This window comes from Salvelinus fontinalis, chromosome 14 (genome assembly GCF_029448725.1).
Source record: "Salvelinus fontinalis isolate EN_2023a chromosome 14, ASM2944872v1, whole genome shotgun sequence".
Classification (NCBI taxonomy): domain Eukaryota; kingdom Metazoa; phylum Chordata; class Actinopteri; order Salmoniformes; family Salmonidae; genus Salvelinus; species Salvelinus fontinalis.
In genome coordinates this window covers 6,917,938-6,940,799 of record NC_074678.1, presented here as the reverse complement: position 1 = coordinate 6,940,799, position 22,862 = coordinate 6,917,938, and the positions used below count along the sequence as shown (strand labels likewise).

Genomic DNA, 22,862 nt, shown 5'->3' with positions numbered 1-22,862 from the left:
ATGACCCGCCTGATGACCCGCCTGAATACCAGCCTGAAGATCCGCCTGAAGCCCAGCCAGAAGACCAGCCTGAAGCCCAGCCTGAAGACCAGCCAGAAGACCAGCCTGAAGACCAGCCTGAAGCCCAGCCTGAAGACCAGCCAGAAGACCAGCCAGAAGACCAGCCAGAAGACCAGCCAGAAGACCAGCCTGAAGACCAGCCTGAAGACCAGCCTGAAGACCAGCCAGAAGACCAGCCAGAAGACCAGCCTGAAGACCAGCCTGAAGACCAGCCTGAAGACCAGCCTGAAGACCAGCCTGAAGACCAGCCAGAAGACCAGCCTGAAGACCAGCCTGAAGACCAGCCTGAAGACCAGCCTGAAGACCCGCCTGAAGACCAGCCAGAAGACCAGCCTGAAGACCAGCCTGAAGACCCGCCTGAAGACCAGCCTGAAGACAAGCCTGAAGACCAGCCAGCCAATTCCACACAAAGAGAGGCCACTTTCAAATATGACTAGCACAGAGACCAGACCACGCCCCTTAGCAACTACAGTACGGGGCTGGGCATCCCATAATATGACCGGTACAGTGATGACAGGGTCATCTGATAAGGATAATGGGAGTATTGGAGAAATTGCCATAGACAAGGTTGGAAGAACGCCTGGCCGAATTCACAGCAACTCAGAGAGGACGGCTAGTGTGCCAAATGGCACCCTATTCCCTACTTAGTGCACCACTGGTCAAAAGTAGTGCACATCGTAGGGAAAAGGGTGCAATTTGGGAAGTAGCATCTACGTCAGCTGTGGGGCAGAGAGGGAGTGAGAGGTTGGAGATGTGTAATGGCAAATTAATTATGTTAAAAGGAGGTCACTGTGTCCCTTCGCACGTCCTGGTTCTATCTGGACGCACACACACACACACACACACACACACACACACACACACACACACACACACACACACACACACACACACACACACCATCTGGGCTCGGAGGAAGATTTCTGGAACTATGTGCCAATTGACACCCTAATCCCTACATACTTCCCTATGTACTCTTGGCAGATTAGTGCACTATATAAGGACTAAGGTGCCATTTGGGACAAAGTCCTTCTCCTCAATGATGCTGTTACCTCTGCCTCACCTCTCACAGAGAGAACGGGAGAAAGACAGAAAGAGAGGGGGAGAGAGAGAGAGAGAGAGAGAGACAGAGAGAGAGAGAGAGAGAGAGAGAGAGAGGTGGGGGGAATAGAGACAGAGAGAGAGAGATATGGCATATTTATGGGATGATATAATTGCATAGCTTAATCTACAGCTAAATCTTTATCCTCAATATCTAGGTAACTACATCTAGGAATATCTAGGTAACTACATCTAGGTATATCTAGGTAACTACATCTAGGAATATCTAGGTAACTACATCTAGGAATATCTAGGTAACTACATCTAGGAATATCTAGGTAACTACATCTAGGTATATCTAGGTAACTACATCTAGGAATATCTAGGTAACTACATCTAGGAATATCTAGGTAACTACATCTAGGAATATCTAGGTAACTACATCTAGGTATATCTAGGTAACTACATCTAGGAATATCTAGGTAACTACATCTAGGAATATCTAGGTAACTACATCTAGGAATATCTAGGTAACTACATCTAGGTATATCTAGGTAACTACATCTAGGAATATCTAGGTAACTACATCTAGGTATATCTAGGTATATCTAGGTAACTACATCTAGGTATATCTAGGTAACTACATCTAGGAATATCTAGGTATATCTAGGTAACTACATCTAGGAATATCTAGGTACCTACATCTAGGAATATCTAGGTAACTACATCTAGGTATATCTAGGTAACTACATCTAGGTATATCTAGGTAACTACATCTAGGTATATCTAGGTAACTACATCTAGGAATATCTAGGTAACTACATCTAGGAATATCTAGGTAACTACATCTAGGTATATCTAGGTAACTACATCTAGGTATATCTAGGTAACTACATCTAGGTATATCTAGGTAACTACATCTAGGTATATCTAGGTAACTACATCTAGGTATATCTAGGTAACTACATCTAGGTATATCTAGGTAACTACATCTAGGTATATCTAGGTAACTACATCTAGGAATATCTAGGTAACTACATCTAGGTATATCTAGGTAACTACATCTAGGTATATCTAGGTAACTACATCTAGGTATATCTAGGTAACTACATCTAGGTATATCTAGGTAACTACATCTAGGTATATCTAGGTAACTACATCTAGGAATATCTAGGTAACTACATCTAGGTATATCTAGGTAACTACATCTAGGAATATCTAGGTAACTACATCTAGGTATATCTAGGTAACTACATCTAGGTATATCTAGGTAACTACATCTAGGAATATCTAGGTAACTACATCTAGGTATATCTAGGTAACTACATCTAGGAATATCTAGGTAACTACATCTAGGTATATCTAGGTAACTACATCTAGGAATATCTAGGTAACTACATCTAGGTATATCTAGGTAACTACATCTAGGTATATCTAGGTAACTACATCTAGGTATATCTAGGTAACTACATCTAGGTATATCTAGGTAACTACATCTAGGAATATCTAGGTAACTACATCTAGGAATATCTAGGTAACTACATCTAGGAATATCTAGGTAACTACATCTAGGTATATCTAGGTAACTACATCTAGGTATATCTAGGTAACTACATCTAGGAATATCTAGGTAACTACATCTAGGTATATCTAGGTAACTACATCTAGGAATATCTAGGTAACTACATCTAGGTATATCTTGGTAACTACATCTAGGTATATCTAGGTAACTACATCTAGGAATATCTAGGTAACTACATCTAGGTATATCTAGGTAACTACATCTAGGAATATCTAGGTAACTACATCTAGGTATATCTAGGTAACTACATCTAGGAATATCTAGGTAACTACATCTAGGTATATCTAGGTAACTACATCTAGGTATATCTAGGTAACTACATCTAGGAATATCTAGGTAACTACATCTAGGTATATCTAGGTAACTACATCTAGGTATATCTAGGTAACTACATCTAGGTATATCTAGGTAACTACATCTAGGTATATCTAGGTAACTACATCTAGGAATATCTAGGTAACTACATCTAGGTATATCTAGGTAACTACATCTAGGTATATCTAGGTAACTACATCTAGGTATATCTTGGTAACTACATCTAGGTATATCTAGGTAACTACATCTAGGAATATCTAGGTAACTACATCTAGGTATATCTAGGTAACTACATCTAGGAATATCTAGGTGACTACATCTAGGTATATCTAGGTAACTACATCTAGGAATATCTAGGTAACTACATCTAGGTATATCTAGGTAACTACATCTAGGAATATCTAGGTAACTACATCTAGGAATATCTAGGTAACTACATCTAGGTATATCTAGGTAACTACATCTAGGTATATCTAGGTAACTACATCTAGGAATATCTAGGTAACTACATCTAGGTATATCTAGGTAACTACATCTAGGAATATCTAGGTAACTACATCTAGGTATATCTTGGTAACTACATCTAGGAATATCTTGGTAACTACATCTAGGAATATCTAGGTAACTACATCTAGGAATATCTAGGTAACTACATCTAGGTATATCTAGGTAACTACATCTAGGAATATCTAGGTAACTACATCTAGGTATATCTAGGTAACTACATCTAGGAATATCTAGGTAACTACATCTAGGAATATCTAGGTAACTACATCTAGGTATATCTAGGTAACTACATCTAGGTATATCTAGGTAACTACATCTAGGTATATCTAGGTAACTACATCTAGGAATATCTAGGTAACTACATCTAGGTATATCTAGGTAACTACATCTAGGAATATCTAGGTAACTACATCTAGGTATATCTAGGTAACTACATCTAGGTATATCTAGGTAACTACATCTAGGAATATCTAGGTAATTACATCTAGGTATATCTAGGTAACTACATCTAGGTATATCTAGGTAACTACATCTAGGAATATCTAGGTAATTACATCTAGGTATATCTAGGTAACTACATCTAGGTATATCTAGGTAACTACATCTAGGAATATCTAGGTAACTACATCTAGGAATATCTAGGTACTATTTGCTTAGTGGCTACAACAACCATGATTCTATTCTTGAGGATCCCTAGTAAAGGTGTTAATAAACAACATGAATTTAAACCCAACAGTTTGCTAAATACGACAATGCGACAGGCCTATACAAATGAGCGGCTTGCGCTTCACATCTGCACACATCAGGAGATAACTTGGTGGCCATAACCTAATAATCACAGTTGAAAAATGAATCATAAAGTAACGTCCCAAAGGGCACACACTGGCTGAATCAACGTCGTTTCCACCTCATTTCAATTACATTACATTGGACCAACGTGGAATAGACGTTGAATTGATGTCTCTGCCTAGTGGGTTAGGCCTACTGAAACATGACAACCAGCCGAAGGTAGGCTACCTGTTGCCTAGTGGGTTAGGCCTACTGAAACATGACAACCAGCCCAGGGTAGGCTACCTGTTGCCTAGTGGGTTAGGCCTACTGAAACATGACAACCGGCCGAAGGTAGCCTACCTGTTATCTAGTGGGTTAGGCCTACTGAAACATGACAACCGGCCGAAGGTAGGTACCTGTTGCCTAGTAGGTTAGGCCTACTGAAACATGACAACCGGCCGAAGGTAGGCTACCTGTGGCCTAGTGGGTCAGGCCTACTGAAACATGACAACCGGCCGAAGGTAGGCTACATGTTGCCTAGTGGGTTAGGCCTACTGAAACATGACAACCAGCCCAGGGTAGACTACCTGTTGCCTAGTGGGTTAGGCCTACTGAAACATGACAACCGGCCGAAGGTAGGCTACCTGTTGCCTAGTGGGTTAGGCCTACTGAAACATGACAACCAGCCGAAGGTAGGCTACCTGTTGCCTAGTGGGTTAGGCCTACTGAAACATGACAACCAGCCGAAGGTAGGCTACCTGTTGCCTAGTGGGTTAGGCTTACTGAAACATGACAACCGGCCGAAGGTAGGCTACCTGTTGCCTAGTGGGTTAGGCCTATTGAAACATGACAACCGGCCGAAGGTAGGCTACCTGTTGCCTAGTGGGTTAGGACTACTGAAACATGACAACCAGCCCAGGGTAGGCTACCTGTTGCCTAGTGGGTTAGGCCTGCTGAAACATGACAACCAGCCGAAGGTAGGCTACCTGTTGCCTAGTGGGTTAGGCCTACTGAAACATGACAACCAGCCGAAGGTAGGCTACCTGTTGCCTAGTGGGTTAGGCCTGCTGAAACATGACAACCAGCTGAAGGTAGGCTACCTGTTGCCTAGTGGGTTAGGCTTACTGAAACATGACAACCGGCCGAAGGTAGGCTACCTGTTGCCTAGTGGGTTAGGCCTACTGAAACATGACAACCAGCCGAAGGTAGGCTACCTGTGGCCTAGTGGGTTAGGCCTACTGAAACATGACAACCAGCCGAAGGTAGGCTACCTGTTGCCTAGTGGGTTAGGCCTACTGAAACATGACAACCGGCCGAAGGTAGGCTACCTGTTGCCTAGTGGGTTAGGCCTAGTGAAACATGACAACCGGCCGAAGGTAGCCTACCTGTTGCCTAGTGGGTTAGGCCTACTGAAACATGACAACCGGCCGAAGGTAGGCTACCTGTTGCCTAGTGGGTTAGGCCTACTGAAACATGACAACCAGCCGAAGGTAGGCTACCTGTTGCCTAGTGGGTTAGGCCTGCTGAAACATGACAACCAGCTGAAGGTAGGCTACCTGTTGCCTAGTGGGTTAGGCTTACTGAAACATGACAACCGGCCGAAGGTAGGCTACCTGTTGCCTAGTGGGTTAGGCCTACTGAAACATGACAACCAGCCGAAGGTAGGCTACCTGTGGCCTAGTGGGTTAGGCCTACTGAAACATGACAACCAGCCGAAGGTAGGCTACCTGTTGCCTAGTGGGTTAGGCCTACTGAAACATGACAACCGGCCGAAGGTAGGCTACCTGTTGCCTAGTGGGTTAGGCCTAGTGAAACATGACAACCGGCCGAAGGTAGCCTACCTGTTGCCTAGTGGGTTAGGCCTACTGAAACATGACAACCGGCCGAAGGTAGGCTACCTGTTGCCTAGTGGGTTAGGCCTACTGAAACATGACAACCGGCCGAAGGTAGGCTACCTGTTGCCTAGTGGGTTAGGCCTACTGAAACATGACAACCGGCCGAAGGTAGGCTACCTGTTGCCTAGTGGGTTAGGCCTACTGAAACATGACAACCGGCCGAAGGTAGGCTACCTGTTGCCTAGTGGGTTAGGCCTACTGAAACATGACAACCGGCCGAAGGTAGGCTACCTGTTGCCTAGTGGGTTAGGCTTACTGAAACATGACAACCGGCCGAAGGTAGGCTACCTGTTGCCTAGTGGGTTAGGCCTACTGAAACATGACAACCGGCCGAAGGTAGGCTACCTGTTGCCTAGTGGGTTAGGCCTACTGAAACATGACAACCGGCCGAAGGTAGGCTACCTGTTGCCTAATGGGTTAGGCCTACTGAAACATGACAACCGGCGGAAGGTAGGCTACCTGTTGCCTAGTGGGTTAGGCCTACTAAAACATGACAACCGGCCGAAGGTAGGCTACCTGTTGCCTAGTGGGTTAGGCTTACTGAAACATGACAACCAGCCCAGGGTAGGCTACCTGTTGCCTAGTGGGTTAGGCCTACTGAAACATGACAACCAGCCCAGGGTAGGCTACCTGTTGCCCTAGTGGGTTAGGCTTACTGAAACATGACAACCAGCCGAAGGTAGGCTACCTGTTGCCTAGTGGGTTAGGCCTACTGAAACATGACAACCAGCCCAGGGTAGGCTACCTGTTGCCCTAGTGGGTTAGGCTTACTGAAACATGACAACCAGCCCAGGGTAGGCTACCTGTTGCCTAGTGGGTTAGGCTTACTGAAACATGACAACCGGCCGAAGGTAGGCTGCATGTTGCCTAGTGGGTTAGGCCTACTGAAACATGACAACCAGCCCAGGGTAGGCTACCTGTTGCCTAGTGGGTTAGGCCTACTGAAACATGACAACCGGCCGAAGGTAGGCTACCTGTTGCCTAGTGGGTTAGGCCTACTGAAACATGACAACCAGCCCAGGGTAGGCTACCTGTTGCCCTAGTGGGTTAGGCTTACTGAAACATGACAACCAGCCGAAGGTAGGCTACCTGTGGCCTAGTGGGTTAGGCCTACTGAAACATGACAACCAGCCGAAGGTAGGCTACCTGTTGCCTAGTGGGTTAGGCTTACTGAAACATGACAACCGGCCGAAGGTAGGCTACCTGTTGCCTAGTGGGTTAGGCCTACTGAAACATGACAACCAGCCGAAGGTAGGCTACCTGTTGCCTAGTGGGTTAGGCCTACTGAAACATGACAACCAGCCGAAGGTAGGCTACCTGTTGCCTAGTGGGTTAGGCTTACTGAAACATGACAACCGGCCGAAGGTAGGCTACCTGTTGCCTAGTGGGTTAGGCCTACTGAAACATGACAACCGGCCGAAGGTAGGCTACCTGTTGCCTAGTGGGTTAGGCTTACTGAAACATGACAACCAGCCCAGGGTAGGCTACCTGTTGCCTAGTGGGTTAGGCCTACTGAAACATGACAACCAGCCGAAGGTAGGCTACCTGTTGCCTAGTGGGTTAGGCCTGCTGAAACATGACAACCAGCTGAAGGTAGGCTACCTGTTGCCTAGTGGGTTAGGCTTACTGAAACATGACAACCGGCCGAAGGTAGGCTACCTGTTGCCTAGTGGGTTAGGCCTACTGAAACATGACAACCAGCCGAAGGTAGGCTACCTGTGGCCTAGTGGGTTAGGCCTACTGAAACATGACAACCAGCCGAAGGTAGGCTACCTGTTGCCTAGTGGGTTAGGCCTACTGAAACATGACAACCGGCCGAAGGTAGGCTACCTGTTGCCTAGTGGGTTAGGCCTAGTGAAACATGACAACCGGCCGAAGGTAGCCTACCTGTTGCCTAGTGGGTTAGGCCTACTGAAACATGACAACCGGCCGAAGGTAGGCTACCTGTTGCCTAGTGGGTTAGGCCTACTGAAACATGACAACCGGCCGAAGGTAGGCTACCTGTTGCCTAGTGGGTTAGGCCTACTGAAACATGACAACCGGCCGAAGGTAGGCTACCTGTTGCCTAGTGGGTTAGGCTTACTGAAACATGACAACCGGCCGAAGGTAGGCTACCTGTTGCCTAGTGGGTTAGGCCTACTGAAACATGACAACCGGCCGAAGGTAGGCTACCTGTTGCCTAGTGGGTTAGGCCTACTGAAACATGACAACCGGCCGAAGGTAGGCTACCTGTTGCCTAATGGGTTAGGCCTACTGAAACATGACAACCGGCGGAAGGTAGGCTACCTGTTGCCTAGTGGGTTAGGCCTACTGAAACATGACAACCGGCCGAAGGTAGGCTACCTGTTGCCTAGTGGGTTAGGCTTACTGAAACATGACAACCAGCCCAGGGTAGGCTACCTGTTGCCTAGTGGGTTAGGCCTACTGAAACATGACAACCAGCCCAGGGTAGGCTACCTGTTTCCTAGTGGGTTAGGCTTACTGAAACATGACAACCAGCCGAAGGTAGGCTACCTGTTGCCTAGTGGGTTAGGCCTACTGAAACATGACAACCAGCCCAGGGTAGGCTACCTGTTGCCCTAGTGGGTTAGGCTTACTGAAACATGACAACCAGCCCAGGGTAGGCTACCTGTTGCCTAGTGGGTTAGGCTTACTGAAACATGACAACCGGCCGAAGGTAGGCTGCATGTTGCCTAGTGGGTTAGGCCTACTGAAACATGACAACCAGCCCAGGGTAGGCTACCTGTTGCCTAGTGGGTTAGGCCTACTGAAACATGACAACCGGCCGAAGGTAGGCTACCTGTTGCCTAGTGGGTTAGGCCTACTGAAACATGACAACCAGCCCAGGGTAGGCTACCTGTTGCCCTAGTGGGTTAGGCTTACTGAAACATGACAACCAGCCGAAGGTAGGCTACCTGTGGCCTAGTGGGTTAGGCCTACTGAAACATGACAACCAGCCGAAGGTAGGCTACCTGTTGCCTAGTGGGTTAGGCTTACTGAAACATGACAACCGGCCGAAGGTAGGCTACCTGTTGCCTAGTGGGTTAGGCCTACTGAAACATGACAACCAGCCGAAGGTAGGCTACCTTTTGCCTAGTGGGTTAGGCCTACTGAAACATGACAACCAGCCCAGGGTAGGCTACCTGTTGCCTAGTGGGTTAGGCCTACTGAAACATGACAACCGGCCGAAGGTAGGCTACATGTTGCCTAGTGGGTTAGGCCTACTGAAACATGACAACCAGCCCAGGGTAGGCTACCTGTTGCCTAGTGGGTTAGGCCTACTGAAACATGACAACCGGCCGAAGGTAGGCTACCTGTTGCCTAGTGGGTTAGGCCTACTGAAACATGACAACCAGCCCAGGGTAGGCTACCTGTTGCCCTAGTGGGTTAGGCTTACTGAAACATGACAACCAGCCCAGGGTAGGCTACCTGTTGCCTAGTGGGTTAGGCTTACTGAAACATGACAACCGGCCGAAGGTAGGCTACCTGTTGCCTAGTGGGTTAGGCCTACTGAAACATGACAACCAGCCGAAGGTAGGCTACCTGTGGCCTAGTGGGTTAGGCCTACTGAAACATGACAACCAGCCGAAGGTAGGCTACCTGTTGCCTAGTGGGTTAGGCTTACTGAAACATGACAACCGGCCGAAGGTAGGCTACCTGTTGCCTAGTGGGTTAGGCCTACTGAAACATGACAACCGGCCGAAGGTAGGCTACCTGTTGCCTAGTGGGTTAGGCTTACTGAAACATGACAACCAGCCCAGGGTAGGCTACCTGTTGCCTAGTGGGTTAGGCCTGCTGAAACATGACAACCAGCCGAAGGTAGGCTACCTGTTGCCTAGTGGGTTAGGCCTACTGAAACATGACAACCAGCCGAAGGTAGGCTACCTGTTGCCTAGTGGGTTAGGCCTGCTGAAACATGACAACCAGCCGAAGGTAGGCTACCTGTTGCCTAGTGGGTTAGGCTTACTGAAACATGACAACCGGCCGAAGGTAGGCTACCTGTTGCCTAGTGGGTTAGGCCTACTGAAACATGACAACCGGCCGAAGGTAGGCTACCTGTGGCCTAGTGGGTTAGGCCTACTGAAACATGACAACCAGCCGAAGGTAGGCTACCTGTTGCCTAGTGGGTTAGGCCTACTGAAACATGACAACCGGCCGAAGGTAGGCTACCTGTTGCCTAGTGGGTTAGGCCTACTGAAACATGACAACCAGCCCAGGGTAGGCTACCTGTTTCCTAGTGGGTTAGGCTTACTGAAACATGACAACCAGCCGAAGGTAGGCTACCTGTTGCCTAGTGGGTTAGGCCTACTGAAACATGACAACCAGCCCAGGGTAGGCTACCTGTTGCCCTAGTGGGTTAGGCTTACTGAAACATGACAACCAGCCCAGGGTAGGCTACCTGTTGCCTAGTGGGTTAGGCTTACTGAAACATGACAACCGGCCGAAGGTAGGCTGCATGTTGCCTAGTGGGTTAGGCCTACTGAAACATGACAACCAGCCCAGGGTAGGCTACCTGTTGCCTAGTGGGTTAGGCCTACTGAAACATGACAACCGGCCGAAGGTAGGCTACCTGTTGCCTAGTGGGTTAGGCCTACTGAAACATGACAACCAGCCCAGGGTAGGCTACCTGTTGCCCTAGTGGGTTAGGCTTACTGAAACATGACAACCAGCCGAAGGTAGGCTACCTGTGGCCTAGTGGGTTAGGCCTACTGAAACATGACAACCAGCCGAAGGTAGGCTACCTGTTGCCTAGTGGGTTAGGCTTACTGAAACATGACAACCGGCCGAAGGTAGGCTACCTGTTGCCTAGTGGGTTAGGCCTACTGAAACATGACAACCAGCCGAAGGTAGGCTACCTTTTGCCTAGTGGGTTAGGCCTACTGAAACATGACAACCAGCCCAGGGTAGGCTACCTGTTGCCTAGTGGGTTAGGCCTACTGAAACATGACAACCGGCCGAAGGTAGGCTACATGTTGCCTAGTGGGTTAGGCCTACTGAAACATGACAACCAGCCCAGGGTAGGCTACCTGTTGCCTAGTGGGTTAGGCCTACTGAAACATGACAACCGGCCGAAGGTAGGCTACCTGTTGCCTAGTGGGTTAGGCCTACTGAAACATGACAACCAGCCCAGGGTAGGCTACCTGTTGCCCTAGTGGGTTAGGCTTACTGAAACATGACAACCAGCCCAGGGTAGGCTACCTGTTGCCTAGTGGGTTAGGCTTACTGAAACATGACAACCGGCCGAAGGTAGGCTACCTGTTGCCTAGTGGGTTAGGCCTACTGAAACATGACAACCAGCCGAAGGTAGGCTACCTGTGGCCTAGTGGGTTAGGCCTACTGAAACATGACAACCAGCCGAAGGTAGGCTACCTGTTGCCTAGTGGGTTAGGCTTACTGAAACATGACAACCGGCCGAAGGTAGGCTACCTGTTGCCTAGTGGGTTAGGCCTACTGAAACATGACAACCGGCCGAAGGTAGGCTACCTGTTGCCTAGTGGGTTAGGCTTACTGAAACATGACAACCAGCCCAGGGTAGGCTACCTGTTGCCTAGTGGGTTAGGCCTGCTGAAACATGACAACCAGCCGAAGGTAGGCTACCTGTTGCCTAGTGGGTTAGGCCTACTGAAACATGACAACCAGCCGAAGGTAGGCTACCTGTTGCCTAGTGGGTTAGGCCTGCTGAAACATGACAACCAGCCGAAGGTAGGCTACCTGTTGCCTAGTGGGTTAGGCTTACTGAAACATGACAACCGGCCGAAGGTAGGCTACCTGTTGCCTAGTGGGTTAGGCCTACTGAAACATGACAACCGGCCGAAGGTAGGCTACCTGTGGCCTAGTGGGTTAGGCCTACTGAAACATGACAACCAGCCGAAGGTAGGCTACCTGTTGCCTAGTGGGTTAGGCCTACTGAAACATGACAACCGGCCGAAGGTAGGCTACCTGTTGCCTAGTGGGTTAGGCCTACTGAAACATGACAACCGGCGGAAGGTAGCCTACCTGTTGCCTAGTGGGTTAGGCCTACTGAAACATGACAACCGGCCGAAGGTAGGCTACCTGTTGCCTAGTGGGTTAGGCCTACTGAAACATGACAACCGGCCGAAGGTAGCCTACCTGTTGCCTAGTGGGTTAGGCCTACTGAAACATGACAACCGGCCGAAGGTAGGCTACCTGTTGCCTAGTGGGTTAGGCTTACTGAAACATGACAACCGGCCGAAGGTAGGCTACCTGTTGCCTAGTGGGTTAGGCCTACTGAAACATGACAACCGGCCGAAGGTAGGCTACCTGTTGCCTAGTGGGTTAGGCCTACTGAAACATGACAACCGGCCAAAGGTAGGCTACCTGTTGCCTAATGGGTTAGGCCTACTGAAACATGACAACCGGCCAAAGGTAGGCTACCTGTTGCCTAATGGGTTAGGCCTACTGAAACATGACAACCGGCGGAAGGTAGGCTACCTGTGGCCTAGTGGGTTAGGCCTACTGAAACATGACAACCGGCCGAAGGTAGGCTACCTGTTGCCTAGTGGGTTAGGCTTACTGAAACATGACAACCAGCCCAGGGTAGGCTACCTGTTGCCTAGTGGGTTAGGCCTACTGAAACATGACAACCAGCCCAGGGTAGGCTACCTGTTGCCCTAGTGGGTTAGGCTTACTGAAACATGACAACCGGCCGAAGGTAGGCTACCTGTTGCCTAGTGGGTTAGGCCTACTGAAACATGACAACCGGCCGAAGGTAGGCTACCTGTGGCCTAGTGGGTTAGGCCTACTGAAACATGACAACCAGCCGAAGGTAGGCTACCTGTTGCCTAGTGGGTTAGGCCTACTGAAACATGACAACTGGCCGAAGGTAGGCTACCTGTTGCCTAGTGGGTTAGGCCTACTGAAACATGACAACCGGCAGAAGGTAGCCTACCTGTTGCCTAGTGGGTTAGGCCTACTGAAACATGACAACCGGCCGAAGGTAGGCTACCTGTTGCCTAGTGGGTTAGGCCTACTGAAACATGACAACCGGCCGAAGGTAGCCTACCTGTTGCCTAGTGGGTTAGGCTTACTGAAACATGACAACCGGCCGAAGGTAGGCTACCTGTTGCCTAGTGGGTTAGGCTTACTGAAACATGACAACCGGCCGAAGGTAGGCTACCTGTTGCCTAGTGGGTTAGGCCTACTGAAACATGACAACCGGCCGAAGGTAGGCTACCTGTTGCCTAGTGGGTTAGGCCTACTGAAACATGACAACCGGCCGAAGGTAGGCTACCTGTTGCCTAATGGGTTAGGCCTACTGAAACATGACAACCGGCGGAAGGTAGGCTACCTGTGGCCTAGTGGGTTAGGCCTACTGAAACATGACAACCGGCCGAAGGTAGAATACCTGTTGCCTAGTGGGTTAGGCTTGCTGAAACATGACAACCAGCCCAGGGTAGGCTACCTGTTGCCTAGTGGGTTAGGCCTACTGAAACATGACAACCAGCCCAGGGTAGGCTACCTGTTGCCCTAGTGGGTTAGGCTTACTGAAACATGACAACCGGCCGAAGGTAGGCTACCTGTTGCCTAGTGGGTTAGGCCTACTGAAACATGACAACCGGCCGAAGGTAGGCTACCTGTTGCCTAGTGGGTTAGGCCTACTGAAACATGACAACCGGCCGAAGGTAGGCTACCTGTTGCCTAGTGGGTTAGGCTTACTGAAACATGACAACCGGCCGAAGGTAGGCTACCTGTTGCCTAGTGGGTTAGGCCTACTGAAACATGACAACCAGCCGAAGGTAGGCTACCTTTTGCCTAGTGGGTTAGGCCTACTGAAACATGACAACCAGCCCAGGGTAGGCTACCTGTTGCCTAGTGGGTTAGGCCTACTGAAACATGACAACCGGCCGAAGGTAGGCTACATGTTGCCTAGTGGGTTAGGCCTACTGAAACATGACAACCAGCCCAGGGTAGGCTACCTGTTGCCTAGTGGGTTAGGCCTACTGAAACATGACAACCGGCCGAAGGTAGGCTACCTGTTGCCTAGTGGGTTAGGCCTACTGAAACATGACAACCAGCCCAGGGTAGGCTACCTGTTGCCCTAGTGGGTTAGGCTTACTGAAACATGACAACCAGCCCAGGGTAGGCTACCTGTTGCCTAGTGGGTTAGGCTTACTGAAACATGACAACCGGCCGAAGGTAGGCTACCTGTTGCCTAGTGGGTTAGGCCTACTGAAACATGACAACCAGCCGAAGGTAGGCTACCTGTGGCCTAGTGGGTTAGGCCTACTGAAACATGACAACCAGCCGAAGGTAGGCTACCTGTTGCCTAGTGGGTTAGGCTTACTGAAACATGACAACCGGCCGAAGGTAGGCTACCTGTTGCCTAGTGGGTTAGGCCTACTGAAACATGACAACCGGCCGAAGGTAGGCTACCTGTTGCCTAGTGGGTTAGGCTTACTGAAACATGACAACCAGCCCAGGGTAGGCTACCTGTTGCCTAGTGGGTTAGGCCTGCTGAAACATGACAACCAGCCGAAGGTAGGCTACCTGTTGCCTAGTGGGTTAGGCCTACTGAAACATGACAACCAGCCGAAGGTAGGCTACCTGTTGCCTAGTGGGTTAGGCCTGCTGAAACATGACAACCAGCCGAAGGTAGGCTACCTGTTGCCTAGTGGGTTAGGCTTACTGAAACATGACAACCGGCCGAAGGTAGGCTACCTGTTGCCTAGTGGGTTAGGCCTACTGAAACATGACAACCGGCCGAAGGTAGGCTACCTGTGGCCTAGTGGGTTAGGCCTACTGAAACATGACAACCAGCCGAAGGTAGGCTACCTGTTGCCTAGTGGGTTAGGCCTACTGAAACATGACAACCGGCCGAAGGTAGGCTACCTGTTGCCTAGTGGGTTAGGCCTACTGAAACATGACAACCGGCGGAAGGTAGCCTACCTGTTGCCTAGTGGGTTAGGCCTACTGAAACATGACAACCGGCCGAAGGTAGGCTACCTGTTGCCTAGTGGGTTAGGCCTACTGAAACATGACAACCGGCCGAAGGTAGCCTACCTGTTGCCTAGTGGGTTAGGCCTACTGAAACATGACAACCGGCCGAAGGTAGGCTACCTGTTGCCTAGTGGGTTAGGCTTACTGAAACATGACAACCGGCCGAAGGTAGGCTACCTGTTGCCTATTGGGTTAGGCCTACTGAAACATGACAACCGGCCGAAGGTAGGCTACCTGTTGCCTAGTGGGTTAGGCCTACTGAAACATGACAACCGGCCAAAGGTAGGCTACCTGTTGCCTAATGGGTTAGGCCTACTGAAACATGACAACCGGCCAAAGGTAGGCTACCTGTTGCCTAATGGGTTAGGCCTACTGAAACATGACAACCGGCGGAAGGTAGGCTACCTGTGGCCTAGTGGGTTAGGCCTACTGAAACATGACAACCGGCCGAAGGTAGGCTACCTGTTGCCTAGTGGGTTAGGCTTACTGAAACATGACAACCAGCCCAGGGTAGGCTACCTGTTGCCTAGTGGGTTAGGCCTACTGAAACATGACAACCAGCCGAAGGTAGGCTACCTGTTGCCTAGTGGGTTAGGCCTGCTGAAACATGACAACCAGCCGAAGGTAGGCTACCTGTTGCCTAGTGGGTTAGGCTTACTGAAACATGACAACCGGCCGAAGGTAGGCTACCTGTTGCCTAGTGGGTTAGGCCTACTGAAACATGACAACCGGCCGAAGGTAGGCTACCTGTGGCCTAGTGGGTTAGGCCTACTGAAACATGACAACCAGCCGAAGGTAGGCTACCTGTTGCCTAGTGGGTTAGGCCTACTGAAACATGACAACCGGCCGAAGGTAGGCTACCTGTTGCCTAGTGGGTTAGGCCTACTGAAACATGACAACCGGCGGAAGGTAGCCTACCTGTTGCCTAGTGGGTTAGGCCTACTGAAACATGACAACCGGCCGAAGGTAGGCTACCTGTTGCCTAGTGGGTTAGGCCTACTGAAACATGACAACCGGCCGAAGGTAGCCTACCTGTTGCCTAGTGGGTTAGGCCTACTGAAACATGACAACCGGCCGAAGGTAGGCTACCTGTTGCCTAGTGGGTTAGGCTTACTGAAACATGACAACCGGCCGAAGGTAGGCTACCTGTTGCCTAGTGGGTTAGGCCTACTGAAACATGACAACCGGCCGAAGGTAGGCTACCTGTTGCCTAGTGGGTTAGGCCTACTGAAACATGACAACCGGCCAAAGGTAGGCTACCTGTTGCCTAATGGGTTAGGCCTACTGAAACATGACAACCGGCCAAAGGTAGGCTACCTGTTGCCTAATGGGTTAGGCCTACTGAAACATGACAACCGGCGGAAGGTAGGCTACCTGTGGCCTAGTGGGTTAGGCCTACTGAAACATGACAACCGGCCGAAGGTAGGCTACCTGTTGCCTAGTGGGTTAGGCTTACTGAAACATGACAACCAGCCCAGGGTAGGCTACCTGTTGCCTAGTGGGTTAGGCCTACTGAAACATGACAACCAGCCCAGGGTAGGCTACCTGTTGCCCTAGTGGGTTAGGCTTACTGAAACATGACAACCGGCCGAAGGTAGGCTACCTGTTGCCTAGTGGGTTAGGCCTACTGAAACATGACAACCAGCCCAGGGTAGGCTACCTGTTGCCCTAGTGGGTTAGGCTTACTGAAACATGACAACCGGCCGAAGGTAGGCTACCTGTTGCCTAGTGGGTTAGGCCTACTGAAACATGACAACCGGCCGAAGGTAGGCTACCTGTTGCCTAGTGGGTTAGGCCTACTGAAACATGACAACCGGCCGAAGGTAGGCTACCTGTTGCCTAGTGGGTTAGGCTTACTGAAACATGACAACCGGCCGAAGGTAGGCTACCTGTTGCCTAGTGGGTTAGGCCTACTGAAACATGACAACCGGCCAAAGGTAGGCTACCTGTTGCCTAGTGGGTTAGGCCTACTGAAACATGACAACCGGCCGAAGGTAGGCTACCTGTTGCCTGGTGGGTTAGGCTTACTGAAACATGACAACCGGCCGAAGGTAGGCTACCTGTTGCCTAGTGGGTTAGGCTTACTGAAACATGACAACCGGCCGAAGGTAGGCTACCTGTTGCCTAGTGGGTTAGGCCTACTGAAACATGACAACCGGCCGAAGGTAGGCTACCTGTTGCCTAGTGGGTTAGGCCTACTGAAACATGACAACCGGCGGAAGGTAGGCTACCTTTGGCCTAGTGGGTTAGGCCTACTGAAACATGACAACCGGCCGAAGGTAGGCTACCTGTTGCCTAGTGGGTTAGGCTTACTGAAACATGACAACCAGCCCAGGGTAGGCTACCTGTTGCCTAGTGGGTTAGGCCTACTGAAACATGACAACCAGCCCAGGGTAGGCTACCTGTTGCCCTAGTGGGTTAGGCTTACTGAAACATGACAACCAGCCGAAGGTAGGCTACCTGTTGCCTAGTGGGTTAGGCCTACTGAAACATGACAACCAGCCCAGGGTAGGCTACCTGTTGCCCTAGTGGGTTAGGCTTACTGAAACATGACAACCAGCCCAGGGTAGGCTACCTGTTGCCTAGTGGGTTAGGCTTACTGAAACATGACAACCGGCCGAAGGTAGGCTACATGTTGCCTAGTGGGTTAGGCCTACTGAAACATGACAACCAGCCCAGGGTAGGCTACCTGTTGCCTAGTGGGTTAGGCCTACTGAAACATGACAACCGGCCGAAGGTAGGCTACCTGTTGCCTAGTGGGTTAGGCCTACTGAAACATGACAACCAGCCCAGGGTAGGCTACCTGTTGCCCTAGTGGGTTAGGCTTACTGAAACATGACAACCAGCCCAGGGTAGACTACCTGTTGCCTAGTGGGTTAGGCCTACTGAAACATGACAACCGGCCGAAGGTAGGCTACCTGTTGCCTAGTGGGTTAGGCCTACTGAAACATGACAACCAGCCGAAGGTAGGCTACCTGTGGCCTAGTGGGTTAGGCCTACTGAAACATGACAACCGGCCGAAGGTAGGCTACCTGTTGCCTAGTGGGTTAGGCTTACTGAAACATGACAACCGGCCGAAGGTAGGCTACCTGTTGCCTAGTGGGTTGGGCCTACTGAAACATGACAACCAGCCGAAGGTAGGCTACCTGTGGCCTAGTGGCTTAGGCCTACTGAAACATGACAACCAGCCGAAGGTAGGCTACCTGTTGCCTAGTGGGTTAGGCTTACTGAAACATGACAACCGGCCGAAGGTAGGCTACCTGTTGCCTAGTGGGTTAGGCCTACTGAAACATGACAACCGGCCGAAGGTAGGCTACCTGTTGCCTAGTGGGTTAGGCTTACTGAAACATGACAACCAGCCCAGGGTAGGCTACCTGTTGCCCTAGTGGGTTAGGCTTACTGAAACATGACAACCAGCCGAAGGTAGGCTACCTGTTGCCTAGTGGGTTAGGCCTACTGAAACATGACAACCGGCCGAAGGTAGGCTACCTGTGGCCTAGTGGGTTAGGCCTACTGAAACATGACAACCAGCCGAAGGTAGGCTACCTGTTGCCTAGTGGGTTAGGCCTACTGAAACATGACAACCGGCCGAAGGTAGGCTACCTGTTGCCTAGTGGGTTAGGCCTACTGAAACATGACAACCGGCGGAAGGTAGCCTACCTGTTGCCTAGTGGGTTAGGCCTACTGAAACATGACAACCGGCCGAAGGTAGGCTACCTGTTGCCTAGTGGGTTAGGCCTACTGAAACATGACAACCGGCCGAAGGTAGCCTACCTGTTGCCTAGTGGGTTAGGCCTACTGAAACATGACAACCGGCCGAAGGTAGGCTACCTGTTGCCTAGTGGGTTAGGCTTACTGAAACATGACAACCGGCCGAAGGTAGGCTACCTGTTGCCTAGTGGGTTAGGCCTACTGAAACATGACAACCGGCCGAAGGTAGGCTACCTGTTGCCTAGTGGGTTAGGCCTACTGAAACATGACAACCGGCCAAAGGTAGGCTACCTGTTGCCTAATGGGTTAGGCCTACTGAAACATGACAACCGGCCAAAGGTAGGCTACCTGTTGCCTAATGGGTTAGGCCTACTGAAACATGACAACCGGCGGAAGGTAGGCTACCTGTGGCCTAGTGGGTTAGGCCTACTGAAACATGACAACCGGCCGAAGGTAGGCTACCTGTTGCCTAGTGGGTTAGGCTTACTGAAACATGACAACCAGCCCAGGGTAGGCTACCTGTTGCCTAGTGGGTTAGGCCTACTGAAACATGACAACCAGCCCAGGGTAGGCTACCTGTTGCCCTAGTGGGTTAGGCTTACTGAAACATGACAACCGGCCGAAGGTAGGCTACCTGTTGCCTAGTGGGTTAGGCCTACTGAAACATGACAACCGGCCGAAGGTAGGCTACCTGTGGCCTAGTGGGTTAGGCCTACTGAAACATGACAACCAGCCGAAGGTAGGCTACCTGTTGCCTAGTGGGTTAGGCCTACTGAAACATGACAACTGGCCGAAGGTAGGCTACCTGTTGCCTAGTGGGTTAGGCCTACTGAAACATGACAACCGGCGGAAGGTAGCCTACCTGTTGCCTAGTGGGTTAGGCCTACTGAAACATGACAACCGGCCGAAGGTAGGCTACCTGTTGCCTAGTGGGTTAGGCCTACTGAAACATGACAACCGGCCGAAGGTAGCCTACCTGTTGCCTAGTGGGTTAGGCTTACTGAAACATGACAACCGGCCGAAGGTAGGCTACCTGTTGCCTAGTGGGTTAGGCTTACTGAAACATGACAACCGGCCGAAGGTAGGCTACCTGTTGCCTAGTGGGTTAGGCCTACTGAAACATGACAACCGGCCGAAGGTAGGCTACCTGTTGCCTAGTGGGTTAGGCCTACTGAAACATGACAACCGGCCGAAGGTAGGCTACCTGTTGCCTAATGGGTTAGGCCTACTGAAACATGACAACCGGCGGAAGGTAGGCTACCTGTGGCCTAGTGGGTTAGGCCTACTGAAACATGACAACCGGCCGAAGGTAGGCTACCTGTTGCCTAGTGGGTTAGGCTTGCTGAAACATGACAACCAGCCCAGGGTAGGCTACCTGTTGCCTAGTGGGTTAGGCCTACTGAAACATGACAACCGGCCGAAGGTAGGCTACCTGTTGCCTAGTGGGTTAGGCCTACTGAAACATGACAACCAGCCCAGGGTAGGCTACCTGTTGCCCTAGTGGGTTAGGCTTACTGAAACATGACAACCAGCCCAGGGTAGGCTACCTGTTGCCTAGTGGGTTAGGCTTACTGAAACATGACAACCGGCCGAAGGTAGGCTACCTGTTGCCTAGTGGGTTAGGCCTACTGAAACATGACAACCAGCCGAAGGTAGGCTACCTGTGGCCTAGTGGGTTAGGCCTACTGAAACATGACAACCAGCCGAAGGTAGGCTACCTGTTGCCTAGTGGGTTAGGCTTACTGAAACATGACAACCGGCCGAAGGTAGGCTACCTGTTGCCTAGTGGGTTAGGCCTACTGAAACATGACAACCGGCCGAAGGTAGGCTACCTGTTGCCTAGTGGGTTAGGCTTACTGAAACATGACAACCAGCCCAGGGTAGGCTACCTGTTGCCTAGTGGGTTAGGCCTGCTGAAACATGACAACCAGCCGAAGGTAGGCTACCTGTTGCCTAGTGGGTTAGGCCTACTGAAACATGACAACCAGCCGAAGGTAGGCTACCTGTTGCCTAGTGGGTTAGGCCTGCTGAAACATGACAACCAGCCGAAGGTAGGCTACCTGTTGCCTAGTGGGTTAGGCTTACTGAAACATGACAACCGGCCGAAGGTAGGCTACCTGTTGCCTAGTGGGTTAGGCCTACTGAAACATGACAACCGGCCGAAGGTAGGCTACCTGTGGCCTAGTGGGTTAGGCCTACTGAAACATGACAACCAGCCGAAGGTAGGCTACCTGTTGCCTAGTGGGTTAGGCCTACTGAAACATGACAACCGGCCGAAGGTAGGCTACCTGTTGCCTAGTGGGTTAGGCCTACTGAAACATGACAACCGGCGGAAGGTAGCCTACCTGTTGCCTAGTGGGTTAGGCCTACTGAAACATGACAACCGGCCGAAGGTAGGCTACCTGTTGCCTAGTGGGTTAGGCCTACTGAAACATGACAACCGGCCGAAGGTAGCCTACCTGTTGCCTAGTGGGTTAGGCCTACTGAAACATGACAACCGGCCGAAGGTAGGCTACCTGTTGCCTAGTGGGTTAGGCTTACTGAAACATGACAACCGGCCGAAGGTAGGCTACCTGTTGCCTAGTGGGTTAGGCCTACTGAAACATGACAACCGGCCGAAGGTAGGCTACCTGTTGCCTAGTGGGTTAGGCCTACTGAAACATGACAACCGGCCAAAGGTAGGCTACCTGTTGCCTAATGGGTTAGGCCTACTGAAACATGACAACCGGCCAAAGGTAGGCTACCTGTTGCCTAATGGGTTAGGCCTACTGAAACATGACAACCGGCGGAAGGTAGGCTACCTGTGGCCTAGTGGGTTAGGCCTACTGAAACATGACAACCGGCCGAAGGTAGGCTACCTGTTGCCTAGTGGGTTAGGCTTACTGAAACATGACAACCAGCCCAGGGTAGGCTACCTGTTGCCTAGTGGGTTAGGCCTACTGAAACATGACAACCAGCCCAGGGTAGGCTACCTGTTGCCCTAGTGGGTTAGGCTTACTGAAACATGACAACCGGCCGAAGGTAGGCTACCTGTTGCCTAGTGGGTTAGGCCTACTGAAACATGACAACCGGCCGAAGGTAGGCTACCTGTTGCCTAGTGGGTTAGGCCTACTGAAACATGACAACCGGCCGAAGGTAGGCTACCTGTTGCCTAGTGGGTTAGGCTTACTGAAACATGACAACCGGCCGAAGGTAGGCTACCTGTTGCCTAGTGGGTTAGGCCTACTGAAACATGACAACCGGCCAAAGGTAGGCTACCTGTTGCCTAGTGGGTTAGGCCTACTGAAACATGACAACCGGCCGAAGGTAGGCTACCTGTTGCCTGGTGGGTTAGGCTTACTGAAACATGACAACCGGCCGAAGGTAGGCTACCTGTTGCCTAGTGGGTTAGGCTTACTGAAACATGACAACCGGCCGAAGGTAGGCTACCTGTTGCCTAGTGGGTTAGGCCTACTGAAACATGACAACCGGCCGAAGGTAGGCTACCTGTTGCCTAGTGGGTTAGGCCTACTGAAACATGACAACCGGCGGAAGGTAGGCTACCTTTGGCCTAGTGGGTTAGGCCTACTGAAACATGACAACCGGCCGAAGGTAGGCTACCTGTTGCCTAGTGGGTTAGGCTTACTGAAACATGACAACCAGCCCAGGGTAGGCTACCTGTTGCCTAGTGGGTTAGGCCTACTGAAACATGACAACCAGCCCAGGGTAGGCTACCTGTTGCCCTAGTGGGTTAGGCTTACTGAAACATGACAACCAGCCGAAGGTAGGCTACCTGTTGCCTAGTGGGTTAGGCCTACTGAAACATGACAACCAGCCCAGGGTAGGCTACCTGTTGCCCTAGTGGGTTAGGCTTACTGAAACATGACAACCAGCCCAGGGTAGGCTACCTGTTGCCTAGTGGGTTAGGCTTACTGAAACATGACAACCGGCCGAAGGTAGGCTACATGTTGCCTAGTGGGTTAGGCCTACTGAAACATGACAACCAGCCCAGGGTAGGCTACCTGTTGCCTAGTGGGTTAGGC

At 50.8% G+C, this 22,862-nt stretch overlaps 1 protein-coding gene across 1 annotated transcript in view; it reads left to right on the top strand.

Moving 5' to 3' along the window:
• LOC129811134 (proteoglycan 4-like) overlaps positions 1-22,862 on the top strand; it is a 167,892-nt gene continuing 145,030 nt past the window's right edge. Inside the window, exon 1 of the mRNA XM_055862342.1 lies at positions 1-627. Within this exon, the coding sequence (XP_055718317.1) occupies positions 1-627 (627 nt within the window). The remainder of the gene's footprint in view (positions 628-22,862) is intronic.